Below are 27,437 nucleotides of genomic sequence, written 5' to 3'. Positions count from 1 at the left end.
TTATTTTCAAATATTTATACACTATTTATAGAACTTGAATACATATTAGGCCATAAATACCAGTGCAATGAAGTCTACAAAGTAAAAATCATATGGGTCACCTTATCATACTTCAAGATAATAAAACAGTAACAAAAATAAATCTTCCCACACAAAATACATCTCACTGCTTGACACATTTTTTAACATTCTTCAAAATAACTCTTTAGTAAAGAAGGACTAAAAACTCAATTGTCAGCTATTAGATCTGAACACCAATGAGAACATCACATATTAAAACATGAGGCTTGGTACAGTGACTCATGCCTGTAAGCCTAGCATTTTGGGAAGCCAAGGTAAGAGGATTATTTGAGTCCAGGAGTTCAAGAGTAGGCTGGGCAACATAGCAGACCCCATCTCTAAAAAAAATGCTTTTTAATTAGCTGGGCCTGGTGGCATGCACTGGTAGTCCCAGCTACTCAGGAGCCTGAGATGGGAGGATCACTTGAGTTCAGGAGTTTGAGAGTAGCCTGGGCAACATAGTAAAACCCCATCTCTTAAAAAACAAAACAAAACAAAAACAACTTTTTTTAATTAGCTGGGTATGGTGGCATACACCTGTAGTCCCAGCTACTCGGGAGGCTGAGGTGGGAGGATCACTTGAGCCCAGGAGTTTGAGGTTACAGGGAGCTGTGATGCCACTGCACTCCTGCCTGGACGACAGAGCAAGACTGTCTCTGAGAAACAAACACAAACACACACAGCATTATTTTAAAGGTTCGTAAAAAGTTTATTTTTTTAAAAAAGCCTTCCTTATGATGTAGTTCTAAAACTCTGAAAAAAAAATTAGCATATGAAATTCGGCCATTTATTTAAAAGATGGTACAGCAGGTCCTAGATTGCTTCTCATTCAACATCATTTTGCTGTAACTCTGACAAGAAAAAAATTCAATTCCCACCAGAGCCACCATCTGTGAGGAGTTATCCCCATGTCTGTGTGGGTTTTCTCTAAGTACCCAGTTTCCCCCCACATCCCAAAGCTGTACCTGTTAGGTTCCTCCACCTCTCTACATGGTCCTGGGCCGAATGAGCGTGGGTATGTGAGAGTACCCTGCGATGGATGACATCCTGTCCAGAGTCAGTTTCCACTTTGTGTCCTGAGCTTCGGGGATAAGCTTCGACCACCCATGACCCTGAACTGGAATAATTGGGTTGGAAAATGAATTAAGGAATGAATACAAATTATTGTAAATAAAAACTCATAGACAAAATCATAGAAAGGCATGACAATAAATGATGCAGTACAAAAGCCCTCAGCAAACCCCCTATGTTTGTTATTGTTTCAACTCCATGTTGGGAGGAGGGGTTCCTATTTTCACTTTGCAAACATTTATTCCTTCATTTGACCCACTACTGCAAATACCACTGTCCCTCACAGATTCACCAAACATTGAGTAAATAATAATCTTACGGGCCGGGCGCGGTGGCTCAAGCCTGTAATCCCAGCACTTTGGGAGGCCGAGGCGGGTGGATCACGAGGTCAAGAGATCGAGACCATCCTGGTCAACATGGTGAAACCCCGTCTCTACTAATACAAAAAATTAGCTGGGCATGGTGGCGCGTGCCTGTAATCCCAGCTACTCAGGAGGCTGAGGCAGGAGAATTGCCTGAACCCAGGAGGCAGAGATTGCGGTGAGCCGAGATCGCGCCATTGCGCTCCAGCCTGGGTATCAAGAGTGAAACTCCGTCTCAAAAAAAAAAAAAAAAAAAATAATAATAATAATAATAATCTTACATGTCTTTATTAATTTTTCTTAAATGATATATAGTTCACATTTATTTCAATGTGAAATAATTTTAATATTAGAATATATAATATTAAATAATAGAATATTTCAATATGAAATGTTTTTAATATTAAATATATTTAATATTAGAAGTACTTTGGGTGTGGTTTTTTTTTTTTTTTTTTTTTTTGAGACAGGGTCTCATTTTGTCACCCAGGCTGGACAAAAATGCCTTTTATCATAGCTCACTGCAGCCTCTGGCTCCTGAGCTTGAGTGATCCTCCTGCCTCAGCCTCCCAGGTAGCTGGGACTATAGGCAAGTGCCACCAAGCCCAGCTAGTTGTTTTTTTTAATTTTTTTTTTTCTTGCAAAGACAGGGTCTCACTATGTTGTCTAGGCTGGTCTCAAACTCCTGGCCTCAAGCTATCCTCCTACCCTAGCCTCCCAAGTGCTGGAATTGCAGGTATGAGTCACCACACCCAGCTATGGGTCTTTATTTAGAAATCTGGTGATGTTTTTGTGACCAGAAATGTGCCCATAGGAACTTAGCTTGCTTATATCAGTTAGCCTATGGTAAAATCACTTTTGTTATACACTGCTTCACGTAAACTCAGTTTCCAAGAACCTATCATTGATGTTAATCAAGGACTTACTGTATTTTAAAAACAACCTATGAAGTAAAAGATGAAAGCAAATTAATATTACAAAATGCTGTGAAACAAACACTGCGTGTAATGTGTATTAATGCAGAAAAGAGTCCAGAGGGATACACAAACTACTGACAGTGGCTACAAGGGGCAGATAGGTTTGGGGTTGGAAGAGAACTTTATCATTTCATATGCTCTGTAATATTTTAATCTTTACAAGCATAGGTTCATAAATTCTGTAACGTATAAAGAAGTTTAGGATTTCATAATGGAATCAGTTGTGGAAGGTCATGCCAAGAGCCACGAGGAAACATCTACAATTCGCATCTGTCTTTCAACAGGGACTTTCAGGTTGCCTGGAAGACAGAGACACTCTTCCATAGGTGCTTCACAGTCAGGGCACAGTAGAATAGCAATCAATATGGGAGGCAGCAAATCCAGGCAACATAGTCTTAGAACTTTTTTTTTTGAAACGGAGTCTGGCTTTGTCACCCAGGTTAGAGTGCAGTGGCGCGATCTCAGCTCACTGTAACCTCTGCCTCCCGGGTTCAAGCAATTCTCCTGCCTCAGCCTCCTAAATAGCTGGGACTACAGGCGTGCCACCATGCCCAGCTAATTTTTGCATTTTTAGAAGAGATGGGATTTCACAATGTTGGAAGGCAGCTGGGAGATCATCCCTCACTCCTCCAATGAAGAAACTGAAACCCAGACATAGTATAGATTTGGAGATTATGTTCCCTTTCTGAATTTTCTCTAGGTGCATGCATGCTCAGGAGGCATTCAATAATACTTTTTGAACTGATTATATGTATTTATTATCATTCATGTGGTTTCTACTGTACACCAGAATTATTAATCAAACTCACAACCAAACTCAAGATGGACTTTATAGCTACATAACTTTATTTGTCCTGTAGGTCAAAGGAACAAATTGTAAGTATATCACAGATTAATAAGTATTAGTAATTCCTGGGAGACTAGTTATCTGGGATATCCTGCTTCCTTTGTAACACATCCTTAAACTAGAATTAAAAATGCCTATGCTGTCTTTCTTTGACAACTTTATATAGGCTAAGTTAGAAATACATGTGCTTATGAGCAGCTGCTTGCCCAGGAGTCTTTCTAACTTCAACCCATATTCAGTTCTTTGATTCCTTCATCTTAACCCCAAAGGATAGCCAAAGGGTCTTAAATTGGTGTTGCTACCTAACAGTTAAAAAAAACAACAACCTGTTAAGTTCTAAGGAAAAGGCTGTAAGCTCACCTTCTCTGATAGTTTTGCAGGGTTAGTTTTTCTAAGTTCCAGTAAACTACCTGAAACTTCCCTGTTTCTAGCACCAAATTATTATTCACTTCAAAAAAACGCTAGCTATCAGATTTAAGGAGAGTAAGCTTTTCGTTTGGTGAAACAAACAGGGCATTTGGGGGTTACGTGGTTTTCACATGCTGAATAAAGAGCTCTTGTTGGGTTTTGGTTACCCATCATTCCGTCAATATAATTTGCTGGTTCACAAAAGAGTATGACATTTCATGGGTCTTTCTACATTGCTTTCCTTATTCTCTGTTCTTTGATGAGTTATGAAATAGCAACAAACTCATTTCTAAAGTCACACCTGAGAATTTCTAAAGGCTGGGATGAAGTGAACTTTTTGTGATAAAAATGAGAAAACTGAGTTTGAGCAATCACTTTCAGGGTTAAATAATCCCAAGAGTGATTCCTTTGTATCCTGTACCTACTTGCAGAAGAACTGATTGCCAGGTTGAATTATCCATCTTTAAAAAAAAAAAAAAAAAAAAAAAAAGTCTTCTCATGGCTGTAAAACAGCTACAGATTGCTTTTCTTGCACTCTTGAGGAGCTGACAAGGCCCCAGATGGAGGTATTTTTCAGCAAGCTGTCAAGTGATCTATCCATCAAAAACAGCCATATCACCCAGCCGAGCTTGCTTTCTTTGCCAAGAATTGTCGTGGGTCAGATGAGAGAGGCCAGGGTATGATAGATCCAGGAAAAACACAGGTCAGAGAAATGTATACCAGAAAAGAGAAAAGATGTGGTTACATTTAAATTCCAAAGGCTATATTTAGATTTGTTTTACAGTGACTTGATAATATTTTTCCTGCTACTTTCTTTTATTCTGGCCAGAAATAGAAATTTCATGACACTGATACTGAGAGGTGGTTTGTGTGATTTTGAGAAAAACAAAGCTGTAAAGCTCTATTAGAATAACAGTCCATAAAGCACAGTAATCTATCATCAGCAAGCCAGGGACCTTTTTATTAATAGACCTAAAAGAGCTATTATAGGATCATTTTAAATAATAAACCTATCATGATTGGAAATAAACATAAAGCCCTAAAAAATTATTGCCCAACAAGTCCAGAAGTATCCCTGAGGATCTGATGCTCTCCATATTAGCCTTACTTCGTCTTGGCAACTGCTATTCATCTGTATTAGCCCATTCTCACACTACTATAGAGAACCACCTGAGACTGGGTAATTTATGAAGAAAAGAGATTTAATTGACTCACAGTTCCACAGGCTTAACAGGATGCATGCCTTGGAGGCCTCAGGAAACTTACAATCAAAGCAGAAGGTGAAGGGGAAGCAGGGACCTCCTTCACATGGTGTCCGGAGAATGAGAGAACAAAGAAGGAAGTGCCACACACTTTTAAGCCATCAGATCTTGTGAGAACTCACCCACTATCAGGACAACAAGGGGGAAATAATATGCCCCATAAGCCAATCACCTCCCACCAAGCCCCTCCTCCAATTTGACATGAGGTTTGGGCAGGGACACAATCAAAATCATCTCATCATCTAAAAAGTAAAATGACGAAAAACCATGCAAATTCCATTCTTATTCCTGATGCACCTTTAGGGTTGGAGAGGCAAGTTGTGGGTGAATTAGTAGAGTTTTTGTTTTCTGCTTTATATGCTATTAATAATATTCTGCCTTATCTTTAATTATCATAAAATGCCACATAGAGTTATGAAAAATATTCATTCCTATTGTGCTTTATTTACTTAGTTTTTCCTTTATATGTCCTCTGGACATCAGTTACTCGCAGCAATCTCCTTTATACCAATCCATTAATAAATATTTAATAAGCATCTGCTCTATGTGAAAGACATTGTAAAGTTTTGATTATCATGTGCTAGAGCTGTGCTTCCCAACCTGTCCTCATCATTACACACCTAGAAATTGATAGAATACCTTTCTGGTACACCTGGGAGACAAGGCCCCCAAAGAGAAACTTTCTGACAGACACAGCGACACCGTAAGTCATCTTAGGTAATTCGAGACCTCTACAGAAAGAACCTTATATTATGTTCAAATATAATTTCAACTGTGGTAAAACCTCTGTGGTTGTGAAACTGACCCAATATTCCTATAGAGAATTTTTTTGATAAACAGAAATGGATCCTTCTGGTCTTAAAAATTGAAACTTATATTTGTTTTATCTGAGTTCTTTCCTCAGAAAGTGACCTTCAGACTTCTCAAAAAAAAAAAAAAGCATCAAAGAACTATAACTCTCCAGATCACCACATACTGACAGTGAGATGCAAGACCCCTCATTCATCATGACTGCTTCCTTGCTCCTCCCTAGTTTCTGTTTTTGTATACTTTGTTACATTTCTTTCCCTGCTATATGCATCTCTAGTTTTTGTCCATTAGGGAGATGGATTTGAGACTGAGCTCCCATCTCCCTGACTGTAGCACCTGATTAAAGCCTTCTTTCTTAGTAATAATCATCTTCTCAGTGATTGCTTTCTGTACAGGAAGCAGGAGGACCTAGGTCAAACCCCTGGTGTTTTGGTAACAGCTGTAAACATTGATTTTTAATTTGTATCACTCTAAAAAATTTGCAGCCATCAGTGTCTCACGCTGATGGCCCTCTTGTGTGGCCCCACAAGCCAGGTGGGAAGCTCTGGACCAGAGAAATGAGATGCTCCATAGAGATGGGCTTCTCCGTATTGTTCTCGGTGTGGGAAGAATTCAAACCAGAAACTTTCCCTACTGTGTGGATTTCACATCCTCTCACTGAAAGTATAATTCCTTTTCAGCGTTAATGTTTAAAAAAATAATGGCTTTTCTTTCTTCTGTCATTGGAAATTTTCCTTATTGGTATCTGCTCTGAGCAGCTCATGAAAGTTCCTGTCTCTTGTTGCCACTCTTCCTGTGTTTTCGACCTTTTTCTGCATTTGTAACATTAAATGTGACTTTGTAATCTTCAAAAGCTGCTGAAATACCAAATAGCTTTAAGACAAGAAAAAAAGAGCAATGCAATCAAAGAATAAGAAGAACTGGATAAAATACTTACTGGGTCAGTGAAAAGTTTTGCTGTTTTTCTTCCTAAATGCAGAGGGAGTTTTTTAAGAGGTAGGTAAAAGATGACTAATATCTTTATTTTAGAAAGGTAATTATCATCTTTCTTTTCTTATCTTGTAGTGATAAAGTGATAAGATTTATTCCCAAAACAGAAGAGGAAGCATATGCACTGAAGAAAATATCCCATCAACTTAAGGTAATAGAGCATCTACTCACTTACGGTGGAATTGTGCTTGTGGTGTGTTTACAGGGATTTGCTCACTCGAGTTGAATAATTGGAATTTATTATCCAAGAAACTAAAGGCTAAAGAGGTAACTTGAAAAAGATTTTACTTATTTATTTATTTTGAGACAGAGTCTCACTCTGTTGTCCAGACTGGAGTGCAGTGGTGTGATCTCGGCTCACTGCAACCTCCACCTCCCAGGTTCAAGCGATTCTCCTGCCTCAGCCTGGGGGAACTATGGGAATGTGCAACCATGCCCAGCTAATTGTTTTTTTATTTTTAGTAGAGACAGGGTTTCACATTGTTGGCCAGGCTGGTCTCGAACTCCTGACCTCATGATCCACCCACCTTAGCCTCCCAAAGTGCTGGGATTACAGGCGTGAGCCACTGCACCCAGTTGAAAGAGCTTTTAAAGGATAGTTAAGGCTACTCAAAATTTTTCTGACTGTGTGCCACACTTTGGGAGGCTGAGGCAGGCAGATCCCTTGAGCCCTGGAGTTCAAACCCAACCTGGGCAACATGGTGAAACCCCATCTCTACAAAAAATATAAAAATTTAATCAGATGTGGTGTCATATGCCTGTAGTCCCAACTACTAGAGAGGCTGAAATGGGAGGATCACTTGAGCCTGGGAGGTTGCAGTGCACTCTAGTGTCTCTTTTTTTAAGACAGAGCCTCACTCTGTTGCCATGCTCTCTAGCCTGAGCAACAGAGTGAGACCCTGTCTCAAAAAAAAAAAAAAAAAGAAAAGAAAAGAAAAGAAAATTTTCTGTCTGACATCTCTATTTATTACCCATCTCCGAAGTAGAATGTAAATTTTACGAGATAATTTGTCTATTTTTTGTTCATTGATGTATTCCCAGTTAGTGTCTAGAATATCCTAGAAGTTCAATATATGATTTTGTTGTTATTTTTCCTTAATGAATGAATGAATTTAGTTTCCAGTTTTCCAGAGCTTCTCTTTTTCTTCTTGAATCTTCCTACCGATCATCTAGGCACTTTCCTCTTAATTAAAACTTTAAGCAGAAGTGAGTTGAGGAAAATTAAAGCTAGAAATTCAAGTTAATTAGTTTTGCTATGTTTCAGTGGGTCTAATAAGAAAATTTTCTTGGCAAAGGTTGAAGGCTCTGATTATTCAATCTTTGATGAACTTTATGGATTTTAGAGTTAGAGCATTTCTCTAACTTCATCAGTGTATATAATTGAGTGTTAGCTTTTACCTAAAAGTTATGATGAGAAATATAGTGATTGGTTCTTTTCCATGCCTACCAAAATACAAGCAAGTCCAGAAAACTATGTGGTGGTTTAGGCTTTGTGCTACCTAAAGTAGTGTAAGGGAATTAAGGGAGGAAGGAGATATTGTGGCTTCTGGAGATATTTGTAATTAACAAACTTTTGGCCTTTTATTTATGGTTTGATTTTTCTCTTTGACATCTTCCCCCTCAAATCTTGAATTTAGTTGAAAATGATGTCTTGAACATTGAGTTGATTCCCTATCTTCTCCTCATTCCCAGCCCCTACACAAACAGTATTGAGTTCAAGTATGGTGTCTCATTACAAGGGCCCAGGGTGAGGATGCAGGACCCATCCCCAAATTGTGGCTGTTTTATGCAATACCAGAGAATCAATGCTCACTGGGCATTTCTTAAACCTCCTTTTCTTCTCACAAGAATCTGCTTTTAGGAGGCTATTGTTAACCTCTTCTGGTCACATATGGACATATATCCCACGATGTCCTTTTCAGTAGTTGTAGCTGAACGCTTTCTGAATGGTCCACCAGGAACTTAATAATTGCAAAGAAGCAAAGCAAGTTTTGAGTGGAAGTTTCCATCTCCACTGAAACTGTATTTTCATATGCCACCAAAAAAATAAAATAGCCACTTTTCACTTTGGAGTCCAGTGTTTTAGGGAACAGACATTCTGAACCAAATATTGGAACAAAATATTTCTCAAAAGATGTTTCTACCATTTGTGAATCTGTTTACATATTAGGCCTGACAAAGTAATGAACTTGCACTGTTCAATTTGTGATGGTCACTTACCATTATCAAAAGCAATAAAATCACATTTGTGAGGACTGTAGGGGTTACTTATAAACTCTCAGAAGTCATCATAGATGGAACCAAAAGCTATGACCGTAAATAGAGCTGCTGGCACTGATGACCACACATTTACATTGTGCCCTTTTTGGTAAGCATTTAAAGAAAATCATTCCTACAAACTGTTTTCATTTAGTCCTCAAGGAAAAGTAGTCACCTGGGGGAGGAAATGGTTTGGATGTAAGGGAGCTTAGGGGACAACTGAGAGAAGAGAGGGAAAGGGATCTGGTGAGGAAAGAGGGAGCAGAGTGAAGGGAAGAAAGAAGCTTAATATTAAGATACCAACTGTGCTCTACTGATTCTACTCCACACGAAGTCACATCCAGCTTCTCTCAGCCACTGTGAGTCAGTCACAGGGCTACATGCTTCTGTAAATTGCTCATTTTAACAATCCTGTGAAGTGAGTATATTGCTACTGCTGTTTTACAGATGAAGAAACTGAGAGAGACAGAGTTAAGTAACTTTCCCAGGCCACAGTATGGGATTGGAACGTGTATCTCGTCAGTGCCAAGCCCTCTAGGACCCAAATGAGGCCTGCCTCTAGCCTTAGTCAGTTTATTCTGATTATCTTCACAATGGAGAGGATTGAGGCCAAGTTTGCAGGGCAGTGGAGCCTAGACTCAGAATGTGAGCATTATCATACTCTCATTTACTTTAACCCTAGAGTCAGGGTTCACCAAGACCATGCCCACATTCAACGAGTTGCAGAAGGACTCACCCAACTCAGCATATAGTCTTACTCACAGCTATGATTGGTCACAGCAAAAAGATATAAAGCAAAATCAGCAAAGTGAAAAAGGAATATGGGGTGAAGTCCAGGGGAAACAAGGTACAAGCTTCCAAGAGGCCTCCAACAGTCACACAGGATGTTCTCAATTCCATCAGTAACAAGTTGTGACAACAAACATACAATGTTGTCTACCAAGAAAACTCATTAAAGACTCAGTGCCCAAGATTTTTATTGGGGTAAAGTTATGTAGATACCCTCTGCCTAGCACATACCAAAATTCCAGACTCCCAGAAGAAAAGTGAGTGTTCGGCCTGAACTATATTATTATTTGCACAATCTAAGCACGTTGAGTCCCTTTTTTTCTTTTTTCTTTTTTTTTTTTTTTTTTTTTTTTGAGACAGAGTCTCACTCTGTCACCAGGCAGGTGCAGTGGCATGATCTCAGTTCACTGCAACCTCTGCTTCCTGGGTTCAAGAGATTCTCTTGCCTCAGCCTCCCGAGTAGCTGGGACTGCAGGCACACACCACCACACCCAACTAATTTTTATATTTTAGAGACATCAGTAGAGACGGGGTTTCACCATGTTGGCCAGGATGGTCTCGATCTCCTGATCTCGTGATCTACCCACCTTGGTCTCTCAAAGTGCTGGGACTTCAGGCATGAGCCACTGTGCCCGGCAGAGTCACTCTTATTAGTTAGGGTGGTGGTAACCTCCCTGAAATTCAACTTTCCAAATGCCAGCCAAGGGCCAATTTTACAAGCAGGCCTTTCTAAAGATAGAATTTTTCAGCCCTGCTCTGTTAAATCTTTTCTGCACATTTCTTCATTTTCTTTCACTAAAGAAGTAGTTATTGGATTGAAGTTGGAGGTATTGAGTTCAGATAAATTTCTATCTAAAAGCATCATGTTACCTTGATGTCATTTTAAATTCAAATGATTTCACCAAGCAAACCATTTGTACTACGGAAAGCAGCAATTCTGGCCAGGCAGAGAAAGCAGCCTGCAGAGAAAAAAGAAGATGACTGTCTATCATATTCTGCCCTGTGGAGCTGATGGGACAGAATTATGGGCATTTCTAACAGCTTCTTTGCATTCCCTGTGCATTGCCTCTAGAAGGGAAGGAGTGTTTGCCAGGAGACCTTTAGTTGCCTTCCTTCTCTAAATCACATGTGATAGAATTCTAAGATAGCCCAAAGATTTCTATCCCCCCTGGTGTACATGCCCTGGATAATCACTCCCTTGAGGATGAGGAGGGGCCCTTGAATATGATGGGATAGCTATTCCTTTGATGATGGTACATTATATGGCAGAAGGGAAATGACATAAGGCAGACCTGACCTAATCAGGTGAGTGCTTTAAAAGCAAAGAATTTCCTCCAGCTGTTCATAGAAGAGGCCAGAGAAGTGCTCCTGCTGGTCTCAAGATAGCAGTTCACAAACTGATACATTGTGAACTATCCAAGGAATTCCAATGGCCCCTAGGAAGTGAGAATGGTTTTAAGCTGATAGGCAACAAGGAAATGAAGATATCAGTACTTCAACCACAAGGAACTGGATTCTGCCACATAAGCCTGGAAGAGGCAGCCCAGCGGACACTGTTATAGGACCACCAGGTTCAATTGCCCGTTGTGCAGTAACATACCAATACACTGAAACAACGAGTTGCAGCAGAGAAATTGTTTAATAATTGTAAGGCAGCCACACAAGGAGATGGGAGGAAATCTCAAATCTGCCTCCTTGAAAAGCTTGGGTTGGGCTCTGAACAAATGATGGGCTAAAGAGTTGGGATCACAGGTTGAGAATTGAGAAGTGAAGTCATGGCATAGGGAGATGAAAACACTGCATTTCCTACTTTACAGTGCTGAGTCAGTTTCTTGGTGGAGGTCTTCAGACTGGTTGGTATCAGCTATTCTGCTGGAATTCAAGATCTGAAAAACACTTTAAGCAATTCTTGGGCAGAAAGGTTCAGTGCCAGAGAGTTCATCTATAGGAACAATGGAGGAGCAGGTGGTCAGTGTGCTACGTGGCTCTCAGTTAGTTAGCAGCTGCAGGGACTTTGGTAGAAGTACACCAGTCTACCCTGCTCAATGCCTAACTATAATTCTGTCTAAAGCCTGGCTTGTAATTCTCATGAGGGCTGTTTTAACAACTTGATTTTAGCCCATTGATACCTGAAGAGAGAATTCAGCCAGCCACATTGGGACTTCTGACCTACAGAACTGTGAGATGATAAATAGGTATTATTTTAAGCTGCTAAGCTTGTGGTAATCTATTCTGCAGAAGGAGAAAACTCATACACACAGAGAACTAACAACCTATATCTTGGCCTTTGGCTCTCAGATTCATTTATGAATCTTTGTTAATTTTCCTGATTTCACTAACTGTAACCAAGCATCTTAGGGAAAGTGAAAAGTAATTGGACTACTTGCATAGGCTATAAATTCACAGTGTCTTCTCTGAAATATGAACAAATGCAAATGCATGTGCAATGTTGAACAGAATCTGAGAAGAGACAGTCAAAGCATAGTTAATTAGACATAGAACTGCTGTTACAAAGCTGGTTACTTTCCTAATTAAATTTTATGGTTTTGCTGAAGAATTAAAACAAGAAAGTTAAACAGAAAACCATGCCCCCAGAGAACTGGATTGAGAAAGCACCAACCAATTAAATTGTTAATTAAGAGCATAACCATGATTTAAATAAATTTATGATGGAAAGGGAACAGTCTGCAGGTAAGTAAATTAAAGTCCTGACACCACATTCTGCCTACATCTCTTTGCAAATTCTTTGTACTCTGAAGGAATAGAAATGGCTTTATGTAGGATCACAAAGTTTCCATTATAGAATTGACACACTCTTGTAGAAAGAACAATTAGTGACTTTTCTGTTTCTAATTTCCTCATCAGAGAGCTGTAGGATAGGAAATTGTTCCATTCGTCCAAAAGTTTGTAATTTTTTTCAAACTGAAACCCAACCTCAGAAATATTAGTTGGTTTGTTAAGTGTCATTGAATGACATGTCAAAAGTCATAAAATCACATGGGGAAAACTGTACTTGCTAGAAGGAAGGCTTCATCTCTCTTCCCTTGCTTTGTATGAGAAAAGTGCTGATGCTGTCCCAGGTGTGGCCTCCCTCCCTCACACCCCAGGAGTGTGCCGTAGTTGACTACTGTCTTCTCTAATCCTCCTTGGTGTACTCCCGAGTCATACACCAGGACCTACAGAAGCTCTAGAACACCTATGATTGTGGGAGTTTATAAACTCAAACATCCAACTGGACAGTTGGATTAATCAATTAGAAAACTTATGAGGAGGAAATGGGTGGTAGGAGTCATGCTGTGAAAAATACTTCTTCTCAATTGAAATCTGATAGTGTGATCATAGGATTCCTTCATCATGGTTATGCTAGGCAGAATTCTAGGATGGCCCCCAAGACTCTTGGCCCTGGTACACACACATCTTCTCTCCTGAAACTCTAATCTAGGTATCACTGTAAAAGGATTTTGCAGATGTAATTAGGGTTCCAAATCAGTTAATCCGAAAACAGGGAGATTGCCCAGGTGGGTCTGACCTAATCAAATGAGACCTTTAAAATCAGAGTTTCCTCCCGCTGGTTGCAGAAGAGGCACTCAGACTACTCACTTTTGCTAGCCTGGAAAAACAAGCATCCATGCAGTGAACTGCCCTGTAGCAAGAAATTGTGGGAGGCCTCTAGATGTTGAGAACTGTCTAAAGCCTACTAAAAGGAAAATGGAGACCACAAGCAAATAAATTTGACTGACAGTGAGAATATAAGCACATATAAGCCCCAAATGAGACTACAGCCCAACTGACATCTTGCTTTCAGCCCAGTGACACCCCAACCCAAGAATTCACACCCTGCCCAGACTTCTGACCTACAGAAATAACAAAATAATAAAACTGAGATGTAAACTTTGTGATAATTTAGCAATAAAAATCTTAACACATTAAATAGCCTGTGGCTTGGTACGCTGGCTAAAGATACACAGAAGCATTATAAATGATACTTCATGAAAGATAAAAGTAAGGCAGAGACCAAGAATTTGACCTGTCAGTATGTTTTGGGTAGGAAATTAAATTTCCACTTTTTGTTAAAGGTTTTGTAATGAAAGAACATTAACTTTTACTTTCTGTGGCATGATTTTTGAAAGAGAGGAAAAGCTGCTTATTATTCAAGCAGATGTCCAAATGCAGTTATGGGTTAAATTTCAGGAGTGTAATTTTCAAATCATGGCTTGCATTTTTCTCCCTCTATGTACATCTTGATAATCAATAAACTTAATAACGAAAACATATTAAGAAAATATAGTATGTTTTATAAAAGAGAAATGCATTAGAAACATTCTTTCAAAAGGAAAAAACCCTCTACTATGTTATGATGATGATATATCCCAGTGATCCTTTATTTAATTTACCCAACTGAGTTGACATGACCTTGGGCTTATGCCATAGTATTTTAAGCTGTTTGTGTTTTCTTTCTATTTTAAGAATTTCTAAGTTTTGACATTCAATCTATTTTGAGACTAATTTTTAAACATTAAAAGGAATTGCTCTTGCCAGATGTAGTAATGGCTATTCCTAAGAGGACAGCTGAAGGTTCAGTCTAGCATAGTCTTTTTTTTTTAATTGTACTTTAGGTTCTGGGGTACATGTGCAGATTGTGCAAGATTGTTGCATAGGTACACACATGGCAGTGTGGTTTGCTGCCTCCATCCCCCTATCACCTACATCTGGCATTTCTCCCCATGTTATCCCTCCCTGACCTCCCACCCCCACCCCACTGTCCCTCCCTTGGCCCCCTCAAAAGACCCCAGTGTGTGATTCTCCTCTCCCTGTGTCCATGTGTTCTCATTGTTTATCACCCACCTATGAGTGAGAACATTCGGTGTTTGATTTTCTGTTCTTGTGTCAGTTTGCTGAGAATTATGGTTTCCAGATTCATCCATGTCCCTACAAAGGACACAAACACATCATTTTTTATGACTGCATAGTATTCCATGGTGTATATGTGCCACATTTTCCTTGTCCAGTCTATCATCAGTGGGCATTTGGGTTGGTTCTAGGTCTTTGCTATTGTACACAGTGCTGCAATGAACATTTGTGTGCATGTGTCCTTATAGTAAAACAATTTATAATCCTTTGGATATATACCCAGTAATGGGATCGCTGGGTCAAATGGAATTTCCATTTCTAGGTCCTTAAGGAAGTGCCACACTGTCTTCCACAATGGTTGAACTAGTTTACATTCTCACCAACAGTGTAAAAGTGTTCCTATTTCTCCATATCCTCTCCAGCATCTCTTGTCTCCAGATTTTTTAATGATCGCCGTTCTAACTGGCATGAAGTGGTATCTCAATGTGGTTTTCATTTGCATTTCTCTAATATCAGTGATGATGAGCATTTTTTCATATATTTGTTGGCCTCATATATGTCTTCTTTTGAAAAGTGTCTGTTCATATCCTTCAACCACTTTTGGATGGGTTGGTTTGTTTTTTTCTGGTAAATCTGTTTTAGTTCTTTGTAGATTCTGGATATTAGCCCTTTGTCAGATGGGTAGATTGCAAAAATTTTTTCCCATTCTGTTGGTTGTTCTTTCACGCTAATGATTGTTTCTTTTGCTGTACAGAAGCTCTGGAGTTTAATTAGATCCCATTTGTCTATTTTGGCTTTTGTTGCCAATGCTTTTGGTGTTTTAGTCATGAAGTCCTTGACTATGCCTATGTCCTAAATGGTTTTGCCTAGGTTTTCTTCTAGGGTTTTTATGGTGTTAGGTCTTATGTTTAAATCTTTACTCCATCTGGAGTTACTTTTAGTGTAAGGTGTCAGGAAGGGGTCCAGTTTCTGCTTTCTGCACACTGCTAGCCAGTTTTCCCAACATCATTTATTAAACAGGGAATCCTTTCCCCATTGCTTGTATTTGTCAGGTTTGTCCAAGATCAGATGGTTGTAGATGTGTGGCATTGCTTCCAGGTCCTCTGTTCTGTTCCATTGGTTTGTATCTCTGTTTTGGTACCAGTACCATGCTGTTTGGGTTACTGTAGCCTTGTAGTATAGTTTGAAATTAGCGTGATGCCTCTGGCTTTGTTCTTTTTGCCTAGGATTGTCTTGGCTATGCAGGCTGTGTTTTGGTTCCATATGAAGTTTAAGGTGGTTTTTTCCAGTTCTGTGAAGAAGGTCATTGGTAGCTTGATGGGGATAGCATTGAATCTATAAACTACTTTGGGCATTATGGCCATTTTCACAATATTGATTCTTCCTAACCATGAGCATGGAATGTTTCTCCATCTGTTTGTGTCCTCTCTTATTTCCTTGAGCAGTGGTTTGTATTTCTCCTTGAAGAGGTCCTTTACATCCTTTGTTAATTGTGTTGCTAGGTTTTTATTTTCTTTGTAGCAATTGTGAATGGGAGTTTGCTCATGATTTGGCTCTTTTTAAGTCTGTTATTGGTGTATAGAAATGCTTGTGATTTCTGCACATTGATTTTGTATCCTGAGAGTTTGCTGAAGTTGCTTATCAGTTTAAGGAGATTTGGGGCTGAGATGATAGGATCTTCTAAATATACAATCATGTCATCTGCAAATAGAGACAATTTGACTTCCTCTTTTCCTAATTGAATACACTTTATTTTTTTTTTTCTTGCCTAATTGCTCTGGCTAGAACTTCTAATACTATATTGAATAGGAGTGGTGAGAGAGGGCATCCTTGTCTAGTGCCAGATTTCAAAGGGAATGCTTCCAGTTTTTTCCCATTCAGTATGATATCAGCTGTAGGTTTGTCTTAAATAGCTTTTATTATTTTGAGATATGTTCCTTTGAGAGTTTTTACCATAAAGGGCTGTTGAATTTTGTCAAAGGCCTTCTCTGTATCTATTGAGATAATCATGTGGTTTTTGTCTTTGGTTCTGTTTATGTGGTGGATTACGTTTATAGACTTGCATATGTTGAACCAGCCTTGCATCCCTGAAATGAAGCCTACTTGATCATGACGGATAAGCTTTTTGACATGCTGTTGCAATCGGTTTGCCAGTATTTTATTGAAGATTTTTGCATCTATGTTCATCATGGAAATTGGCCTGAAGTTTTCTTTTTTTGTTGAGTCTCTGCCAGGTTTTGGTATCAGGATGATGTTGGTCTCATAAAACAATTTGGGAAGGATTCCCTCATTCTGTATTGTTTGGAATAGTTTCAGAAGGAATGGTACCAGCTCCTCTTTGTACGTCTGATAGAATTCAGCTGTAAATCCATCCAAATCTGGACATTTTTTGCTTGGTAGGCTATTAATTGCTGCCTCAGCTTCAGCCCTTGTTATTGGTCTATTCAAGGTTTCAACTTCCTGGTTTAAGCTTGGGAGGGTGCAAGTGTCCAGGAATTTATCCATTTCTTCCAGATTTATTGGTTTATGTGCATAGAGTTGTTTGTAGTAATCTCTGATTGTAGTTTGTATTTCTGTGGAATCAGTGGTGATATCCCCTTTATTATTTTTTACTACATCTATTTGATTCTTCTCCCTTTTATTTTTTATTAATCTGATCTTTTCAACAAACCAGCTCCTGGATTTATTGATTTTTTGAAGGGTTTTTTGTGTCTCTGTCTCCTTCAGTTCTGCTCTGATCTTAGTTATTTCTTGTCTTCTGCTAGGTTTTGAGGTTTTTTTGATCTTGCTCCTCTAGCTCTTTCAGTTTTGATGATAGAGTGTCAATTTTAGATCTTTCCTTTCTTCTCATGTGGGCACTTATTACTATAAATTTCCCTCTAGACACTGCTTTAAATGTGTCCCAGAGATTCTGGTACATTGTGTCTTGGTTCTGATTGGTTTCAGAGGACATCTTTATTTCTGCTTTCATTTCATTGTTTGTCCAGTCGACATTCAGGAGCCAGTTGTTCAGTTTGCATGAAGTTGTGTGGTTCTGACCTAGTTTCTTAATTCTGAGTTCTAATTTGATTGCCCTGTGGTCTGAGAGACTATTTATTGTGACTTCCATTCTTTTGCATTTGCTGAGGAGTGATTTACTTCCAGTTGTGTGGTCAATTTAGAGTAGGTGCAATGCGGTGCTGAGAAGAATGTATATTCTGTGGATTTGGGATAGAGATTTCTGTAGATGTCTATTAGGTCCACTTGGTCCAGATCTGAGTTCAAGTCCTGGATATCCTTGTTAATTTTCTGTCTTGCTGATCTGTCTGATATTGACAGTGGAGTGTTAAAGTCTCCCACTATTATTGTGTGGGAGTCTAAGTCTCTTTGTAGGTGGTTAAGAACTTGCTTTATGAATCTGGGTGCTCCTGTATTGGGCGCATTTATATTTAGGATCATTAGCTCTTCTTGATGCATTGGCCCTTTTACAATTATGTAATGCCCTTCTTTGTCTCTTTTGGTCTTTGTTGGTTTAAAGTCCATTTTATCAGAGACTGGGATTGCAATTCCTGCTTTTTTTTGCTCTCCATTTGGTTGATAAATCATCCTCCATCCCTTTATTTTGAGCCTGTTTGTGTCCTTGCACATGAGATGGGTTTCCTGAATACAGCACACTGATGGTTCTTTACTTTTTATCCAATTAACCAGTCTATGTCTTTTGATTGGGGCATTTAGCCCATTTACATTTAAGGTTAATATTGTTATATGTGAATTTGATCCTTGCCATTTTGATGTTAGCTGGTTGTTTTGCCCATTAGTTGACTTAGTTTCTTCATTGTGTCAGTGCTCTTTGCCATTTGGTACATTTTGGATTGACTGGTACTTGTTGTTCCTTTCCTTGTCTAGTACTTCTTTCAGCAGCTCTTCTAAGGCAGGCCTGGTGGTGACAAAATCTTTCAGCAATTGCTTGTTCATAAAGGGTTTTATTTATCCTTCGCTTATGAAGCTTAGTTTGGCTGGATATGAAATTCTAGGTTGAAAGTTCCTTTCTTTAAGGATGTTGAATATTGGCCCCCACTCTCTTCTGGCTTGTAGTGTTTCTGCCAAGAGATCTGCTGTGAGTCTGATGGGCTTCCCTTTGTGGGTAACCTGACCTTTTTCTCTCGCTGCCCTTAGCATTTTTTTCCTTCATTTCAACCCTGGTGAATCTGATGGTTATGTGCCTTGAGATTGCTGTTCTTGAGGAATATCTTTGTGGTGTTCTCTGTATTTCCTGGACTTTAATGGTGGCCTGGCTTGCTAGGTTGGGGAAGTTCTCTTGGATGATATCCTGAAGAGTGTTTTCCAGCTTGGATGCATTCTCTCCATCACATTCAGGTACACCTATCAAATGTAGCTTAGGTCTTTTCACATAATCCCACATTTCTTGGAGGCTTTGTTCATTTCTTTTCACTCTTTTTTCTCTAATCTTGCCATCTCGTTTTATTTCATTGAGTTGATCTTCAATCTCTGATATCCTTTCTTCTGCTTGGTGGATTCGGCTATTGAAACTTGTGTATGCTTCACAAAGTTCTCATGCTGTGTTTTTCAGCTCCATCAAGTCGTTTATATTCTTCTCTAAGCTGTTTATTCTAGTTAGCATCTCATCTAACCTTTTCTGTAAGTTCTTAGTTTCTTTGCATTGGGTTAGCACATGTTCTTTTAGCTCTGAGAAGTTTGTTATTACCCACCTTCTGGTGCCTGTTTCTGTCATTTCATCAGATTCATTCCCCATCCATCTTTGATCCCTAGCTGGTGAGGTCTTGTGATCCTTTGGAGGAGGAGAGGCATTCTGTTTTTTGGTGTTTTCATCCTTTTTGTGCTGGTTTCCTCCCATCTTAGTGGCTTTATCTACCTGTGGTCTTTGTAGTTGGTGACTTTCGGATGGGGTCTCTGAGTAGACATCCTTTTTGTTGATGATGAAGTTCTTTGTAGATTCTGGATATTAGCCCTTTTTCAGATGGGTAGATTGCAAAAAATTTTTTACCACTCCGTTGGTTGCTGGTTCACTCTAATAATAGTTTCTTTTGCTGTGCAGAAGCTCTTTAGTTCAATTAGATCCCATTTTAGAAAAAGCTAACATCCGGCCCCCCTGCTGGAGATTCTGACTCAGTTGCTCAGGTGAGGCTTGGTGGCTAGTATGTCTTTAAGCTCCCTAGGGAATTCTGGATATAGCCAAGGAGTAAGCCACTGGCCAAGGGTATAGACTTCAAACTCTTAGTATGACCCATAGGTCATAGGGCCTCTCAAGATCACATCCTCCTGCTGAACACTTCTCATCATTTGTTGCTATTGTTGGCTCAGTGTCCGTCACCCAAACCATACTGAACCCATTGTAGTTTTTCACCTAAGTGCCTTTGTTCAAGCTGTTCCTCTTGTCTAGAATGCTCTTCTCTTCTTTGTCCACCTGGTAAACAGCACTTACCTTTGAAACTAGGCTAAAACACTGGATTCTGAGGGGCCTGTGAGAAGGAAAACTAACAAACAAAAAGAAATAGCTTCAACATCAATGGAAAAGATGTTCACTCAGAGACCCCATCCAAAAGTCACCAACTTCAAAGACAAAAGGTAGATAAATCCATGAAGATGGGAAGAAACCAGTGCAAAAAGGCTGAAATCTCCAAAAACCAGAATGCCTCTCCTCCTCCAAGGGATCACAACTCCTCATCAGCAAGGGAACAAAACTCGATAAAGAATGAGTTTGACGAATTGACAGAAGCAGGTTTCAGAAGGTGGGTAATAACAAGCTTCACCAAGCTAAAGGAGTATGTTCTAACCCAATGCAAGGAAACTAAGAACTTGAAAAAAAGGTTAGATTAAATGCTAACCAGAATAACCAGCTTAGAGAAGAACATAAACCACTTGATGGTGCTGAAAAACACAGCATGAGAACTTCATGAAGCATCCACAAGTATCGATAGGCAAATCAATCAAGCAGAAGAAAGGATATCAGAGATGGAAGATCAACATAATGAAATAAAACAAGAAGTCAAGATTAGAGAAAAAAGAGTTAAAAGAAATGAACAAAACCTCCAAAAAGGATGGGATTATGTGAAAAGACCAAATCTGTGTTTGATTGGTGTAGCTGAATATCATGGGGAGAATGAAACCAAGTTGGAAAACACTCTTCAGGATATTATCCAGGAGAACTTCCCCAACCTAGCAAGCCAGGCCAACATTCAAATTCAGGAAAGAGAACACCGCAAATATATTCCTCAATAAGAGCAATCCCAAGGCACATAATCATCAGATTCTCCAGGGTTGAAATGAAGGCAAAATTGCTAACAGCAGTCAGAGAGAAAGATTGGGTTACCCACAAAGGGAAGCCCATCAGACTCACAGCGGATCTCTCGGCAGAAACCCTACAAGCCAGAAGAGAGTGGGGCCAATAGTCGGCATCCTTAAAGGAAGAATTTTCAACTCAGAATTTCATATCTAGCCAAACGAAGCTTCTTAAGTGAAGGAAAAGTAAAATCCTCTACAAACAAGCAACTGCTGAGAAATTTCATCACCACCAGGCCAGCCTTACAAGAGCTCCGGCAGGAAACACTAAACATGGAAAGGAACAACCAGTACCAGCCACTTCAAAAGCATACCAAATTGTAAAGACCATCAACCCTGTGAAGAAACTGCATGAACTAACAGGCAAAACAACCAGCTAGTATCAAAATAGCAGGACCAAATTCACACATAACAATATTTACCTTAAATGTAAATGAGCTAAATACCCCAATCAAAAGACACAGACTGGCAAATTGGATAGAGTCAAGACCCATCAGGGTGCTGTATTCAGGAGACCCATCTCATGTGTAAAGACACACATAGGCTCAAAATAATGGGATGAAGGAAGACTTACCAAGCAAATGAAGAGCAAAAAGAAAAGCAGGGATTGCAATACTTGTCTCTGATAAAATGGACTTTAAACCAACAAAGATCAAAGGAGACAAAGAAGGGCACTACATAATGGAAAGGGATCAATGCAACAGGAAGAGGTAACTATCCTAAATATATATGAACCCAATACAGGAGCACCCAGGTACATAAAGCGAGTTCTTCATGACATAAAAAGAGCCTTAGACTCCCTCAAAATAATAGTGGGAGACTTTAACACTCCACTGTCAAAATTACACAAATCAATGAGACCGAATATTAACAAGGAAATCTAGGTCTTGAACTCGCACTTACTCTAAAATTGACCATGTAATTGGAAGTAAATCACTTCTCACAAATGCAAAAGAATGGAAATCATAAACAGTCTCTCAGACCACAGTACAATCAAATTAGAACTCAGGATTAAGAAACTCACTCAAAACTGTACAACTACATGGAAACTGAACAACCTGCTCCTAAATGAGTACTGGATAAATAATGAAATGAAGGCAGAAATAAAGATGTTCTTCAAAACCAATGAGAACAAAACACAGTGTACCAGAATATCTTGGACACATTTAAAGTGGTGTCTAGAGGGAAATTTATAGTACTAAGTGTCCACATGAGAAGCAAGGAAAGATCTAAAATCAATACCCTAATGTCATGATTAAAAGAACTGGAGAAGCAAGATCAAACAAACTCAAAAGCTAGCAGAAGACAAGAAATAGCTAAGATCAGAGCAGAACTGAAGGTGATAGATACACAGAAAACCCTTCAAAAAATCAGTAAATCCAGGGACTGGTTTTTTGAAAAGTTCAACAAAACAAATAGACCACTAGCCAGACAATAAAAAAGAAAAGAGAGAAGAATCAAATAGATGCAACAAAAAAAAAAAATAAAGGGGATATCACCACCAATTCCACAGAAATACAAACTATCATCAGAGATTACTACAAACAACTTTATGCATATAAATCAGTAAATCTAAAAGAAATGGACGAATTCCTGGACACTTGTACCCTCCCAAGACTAAACCAAGGAAGAAGTTGAATGCCTGAATAGACCAATAACAAGGTCCAAAGTAGAGGCAGCAATTAATAGCCTACGAATCAAAAAAAGCCCAGGTTCAGATGAGTTCACAGCCAAATTCTACCAAACATACAAAGAGGAGCTGGTACCACTCCTGAAACTATTCCAAAAAATACAAAAAAAGAGAATCCTCCCTAACTCATTTGATGAAACCAACATCATCTTGATACTAAAACCTGGCAGAGACACAACTATAAAAGAAAATTTTAGGCCAATATCCATGATGAACATTCATGCAAAAATCTTCAATGAAATACTGGCAAACCGAATCCTACAGCACATCAAAAACCTTGTTCATCACGAGCAAGTCAGCTTCCTCCCTGGGATGCAAGGCTGGTTCAATATATGCAAATCTATAAACTTAATCCATCACATAAACAGAACCAAAGACAAAAACCACATGATTATCTCAATAGATGCAAAGAAGGCCTTTGACAAAATTCAACAGCCTTTATGCTAAAAACTCTCAATAAACTAGGTATCAATGGAATGTATCTCAATATAATAAGAGCAATTTATGACAAACCCACAGCCAGTGTCAGACTGAATGGGCAAAAACTGGAAGCATTCCTTTTGAAAATCAGCACAAAACAAGGATGCCCTCTCTCACCACTCCTCTTCAACATAGTATTAGAAGTTCTGGCCAGGGCAATCAGGCAAGAAAAAGAAATAAAGAGTATTCAGTTAGGAATAGAGAAAGTCAAATTGTCTCTATTTGCAGACGACGTGATGGTATTTTTGGAAGACCTCATAGTCTCAGCGCAAAATCTCCTTAAGCAATAAGCAACTTTAGCAAAGTCACAGGATACAAAATCGATGTGCAGAAATTACAAACATTCCTATACACCAATAACAGACTTAAAAAGAGCCAAATCAAGAATGAACTCCCATTCACAATTGCTACAAAGAGAATAAAATACCTAGAAATACAGCTAACAAGAGATGTGAAGGACTTCTTCAAGGAGAACTACAAACTACTGCTCAAGGAAAAAGAGAAGACACAAACAGATGGAGAAACATTCCATGCTCATGATTAGGTAGAATCAGTATTGTGAAAATGGCCATATTGCCCAAAGTAATTTATATATTTAATGCTATCCCCATCAAGCTACCATTGACTTTCTTCACAGAATTGGAAAAAACCACCTTAAACTTCATATGGAACCAAAAGAGAGCCCACATAGCCAAGACAATCCTAAGAAAAAAAAAAAAAAAAGCTGGAGGCATCAAGCTACCTGACGTCAAACTGTACTAGAAGACTACAGTAATCATGGTACTGGTACCAAAACAGAGATATAGACCAATGAAACAGAACGGAGGCCTTAGAAATAATGCCACATATCTACAACCATCTGATCTTGACAAACCTGCCAAAACAAGCAATGGAAAAAGGATTCTCTATTTAATAAATGGTGTTGGGGAAACTGGCTAGCCCTATGCAGAAAGCTGAAACTGGATCCCTTCCTTACACCTTACACTAAAATTAACTCCAGATAGATTAAAGATTTAAACATAAGACCTAATACCATAAGAACCCTAGAAGAAAACCTAGGCAAAACCATTCAGGTATATAGGCATAGGCGAGGGCTTCATGACTAAAACGCCAAAAGTAATGGCAATGAAAGCCAAAATAGACAAATGGGACCTAATTAAACTCAAGAGCTTCTGCACAGCAAAAGAAACTATCATTAGAGTGAACGAGCAACTAACAGAATGGGGAAAAAAATTTGCAATCTACCCATCTGACAAAGGGCTAATGTCCAGAATCTACAAAGAAATTAAATTTACAAGCAACAACAACAACAAAAAAAAAAAACATCAAAAAGTGGGCAAAGGATATGAACAGACACTTCGTGAAAGAAGACATTTATGCGGCCAAAAATATGAAAAAAAGCTCATCATCACTGGTCATTAGAGAAATTCAAATCAAAACCACATTGAGTTACCATTTCACACCAGTTAGAATTGTGATCATTGAAAAATCTGGAGGCAACAGCTGCTGGAGAGGATGTGGAGAAATAGGAACACTTTTACACTGTTGGTGGGAGTGTAAATTAGTTCAACCATTGTGGAAGACAGTGTGGCGCTTCCTCAAGGACCTAGAAATAGAAATTCCATTTGACCCAGCAATCCTATTACTGGGTATATACTCAAAGGGTTATAAATCATTCTATTATAAAGACACATGCACACATATGTTTAATGTGATACTGTTCACAATAGCAAAGACTTGGAACCAACCCAAATGCCCATCAGAGACAGACTGGATGAAGAAAATGTGGCACAAATACCATGGAATACTATGCAGCCATAAAAAAGGATGATGGATAAAGCTGGAAATCATAATTCTTAGCAAACTGACACAAAAACAGAAAGCCAAACACCACATATTCTCACTCATAAGTGGGTGCCGATGAGTGAGAACACATGGACACAAGAAGGGAAACATCACACACCAGGGTCTGTTGGGGAGTGTGGAGCAAGGGGAGGGATAGCAGGAGTTGGGATATTGGAGATGGATAGCATTAGGAGAAATGCCTAATATATATGATAGGCTGATGGATGCAGGAAACCACCATGGCACGTGTATACCTATGTAACAAACCTGCATGTTCTGCACATGCAAAGCAGAACTTAAAGTATAATACTTTTTTTTTTAAATGCTGAATTCTCCTTATTTGAACCTCACTGAATTCTATAGACTGTTATATCTATATCCCTTTGTGCTTTCTCCACCCACCCATCATCCTCAGCAGGCTTTCTTACAGATTTGTAATGTCATTAATTCTCTGAATTGCATATGCTGGATAGGGAGGCATGGATGGAAAAGAAAGGACTAGTGACTCTTCAGCTGGTACTAAGAGGCTTATGTGCACAGTCAGGCCACTACCTTCTGGAACACAGCCCAGCAAAGGCTTAAAAGAGACCTTTACTGTTTTTGACCCACCCCTCTGGTTTCTTTTTTTGTCTGTTTTTTTTTATATATAAGTCACCCTTTATATTTATCCTTGCAATTTTTCCTGAAAAATTACAAATATCGGAGGGAATCATTTGTGCTTTGTTAAATGAATCTAACCATTTCTACTTCTAAAGGACATTAACCTATGATCAAAGAATAGATGAAGTTCCTTTTTCAAGGGCAAGAATGGCACTTCTTGGTGACTGGGAGGTTTTCTATCAAGTGTGCAGACCATACTTTGGTGCCATTTCTTGGACCCACATCTCCAAAGACAAAAGTTTAATTGAAAATTCTTTTAATTAATGTTTCCTGTTTTCAACCATTTCATTTTTCTATCTGTATATATTTGCAGAAATTTTCCCTGCCTTTCTTGATTTTAGAGGTCAGTGTTGCTGAGAAGTGTGGAACCTGGACCCCATATCCCTTTTTGGAGAATTGCACCATTGTCCTGGTCACTGGTATCAGAGCACAACCATATAAATGAGTATCGATAAGCTAAAAGAATTTGCTAACATCATTCAAATTCATTTATTAAGTATTCAACCATGTGAGGTCTTATATAGGGCAAATATGGAAAGCGGTTAGTATGGTGCTTAGGATTAAGACCCCTGGAGACATAATGTCACTGTTCAATTGTGTTCTTTGCCTACTTCACATTAGCTGCAAAGAAAGAACATCCAATTGGGAAGTCAACAGGGTTTTTATTCAGTGGCCAAAGAATGTAGAAGGGGAGCTCATGCTCCAAAGGCACCCTCTTCCTGGAATCATGGGCGTATTAGAGAGTTGGACACAAGCCTGGGGAAGTATGTAGGCATGTACTGGATGGAGTTCCAAACACAGGCACAGTTGATGAACATGTTTCTACACACAATGCAATTAGACAAAATGGGGACAACCTTCTCTTAGGGGAAAGATTTTTAGCATTATAATGATATGTTAATAACTTAAAGGTAACTGGAGGTCACCTGCTCTGGGCTGCACCAGTTTCATGTGGGTCTGAATTTTCTCAGTTATTCAGCAGGGGTCCCAAGGAGGCTATTAGTGGCATCTAGACCATCTGGTTTCTTTAAATAGCTGTGCCTATAAACAGACCTAAAAAAAAATAGTTAAAGTTTTCCCACTGTCTAGTTGGGGCCGTCCTGGTGGCAATACTTCTTGGGTTCATATCCAGACTCTTCCATGTACCCATGAAATGGGAGAATTCCCTGATCCGCCTCACAGAAGGTGTGACAGGGGTGTGTCTCACCCTTTCAGTCAGCCCACTGCTCAAACCCCTTGTGGTAGGGGGAGCATGCAGATAGGCAAGTGCTGAGGCCAGTGTGAGCACTTTGGGCTCCAGCCCACGGTAGTCTCTAGGAGTTACAAAGCTCTTTCAGCTTTGCCATCCGCAGAGAGCATGAGAGTTAACCAGCTCAGTGGACACTCTGCCTTTCACAAGGGCAGAGGGCCAGTGTGACAGCTTTCTGTATCCTGAGCTCTTGCCCAGCATCCCGGAAAAATAGGGTCACACATGGGCTTGAAGGATGAATGTGAGGTTTTATTGAGTGGTGGAGGTGGCTTTCAGCGGGTTGGATAGGGAGCTGGAGTAGGCCCGACTCTCCTCCGACCACCCCCAGTCAAACTCCTCTCGGCATTCAGATGGTCCTCCTCTTCTTTCTCTGCTGCATGGTTCTGCCATCTGTCTGCTAGTCTGCTGGCTAGCTGGTCTACTTCTGAAGCCTGGGGTTCAGGGTTTATATGGGTGCAGGATAGAGCGCATAGTGGGCCAAAAGGCAACTTTTGGGGCACAAAAACAGGAATGCCTGATCTCATTTA

General features: G+C 39.4%; 1 protein-coding gene across 1 annotated transcript in view; it reads left to right on the top strand.

Moving 5' to 3' along the window:
• The window catches only part of CPA6 (carboxypeptidase A6), a 315,399-nt gene that overhangs the window by 107,102 nt on the left and 180,860 nt on the right, over window positions 1-27,437 (top strand). Inside the window, exon 2 of the mRNA XM_012463663.2 lies at window positions 6,863-6,938. Within this exon, the coding sequence (XP_012319086.2) occupies window positions 6,863-6,938 (76 nt within the window). The remainder of the gene's footprint in view (window positions 1-6,862; window positions 6,939-27,437) is intronic.

The sequence above is a fragment of the Aotus nancymaae genome, unplaced genomic scaffold, assembly GCF_030222135.1.
Source record: "Aotus nancymaae isolate 86718 unplaced genomic scaffold, 86718_ANA_hifiasm-v0.15.2.pri h1tg000036l, whole genome shotgun sequence".
Lineage (NCBI taxonomy): Eukaryota > Metazoa > Chordata > Mammalia > Primates > Aotidae > Aotus > Aotus nancymaae.
Note: the sequence above shows the minus strand (reverse complement) of the source record. Positions and strands in the feature narration are given on the sequence as shown.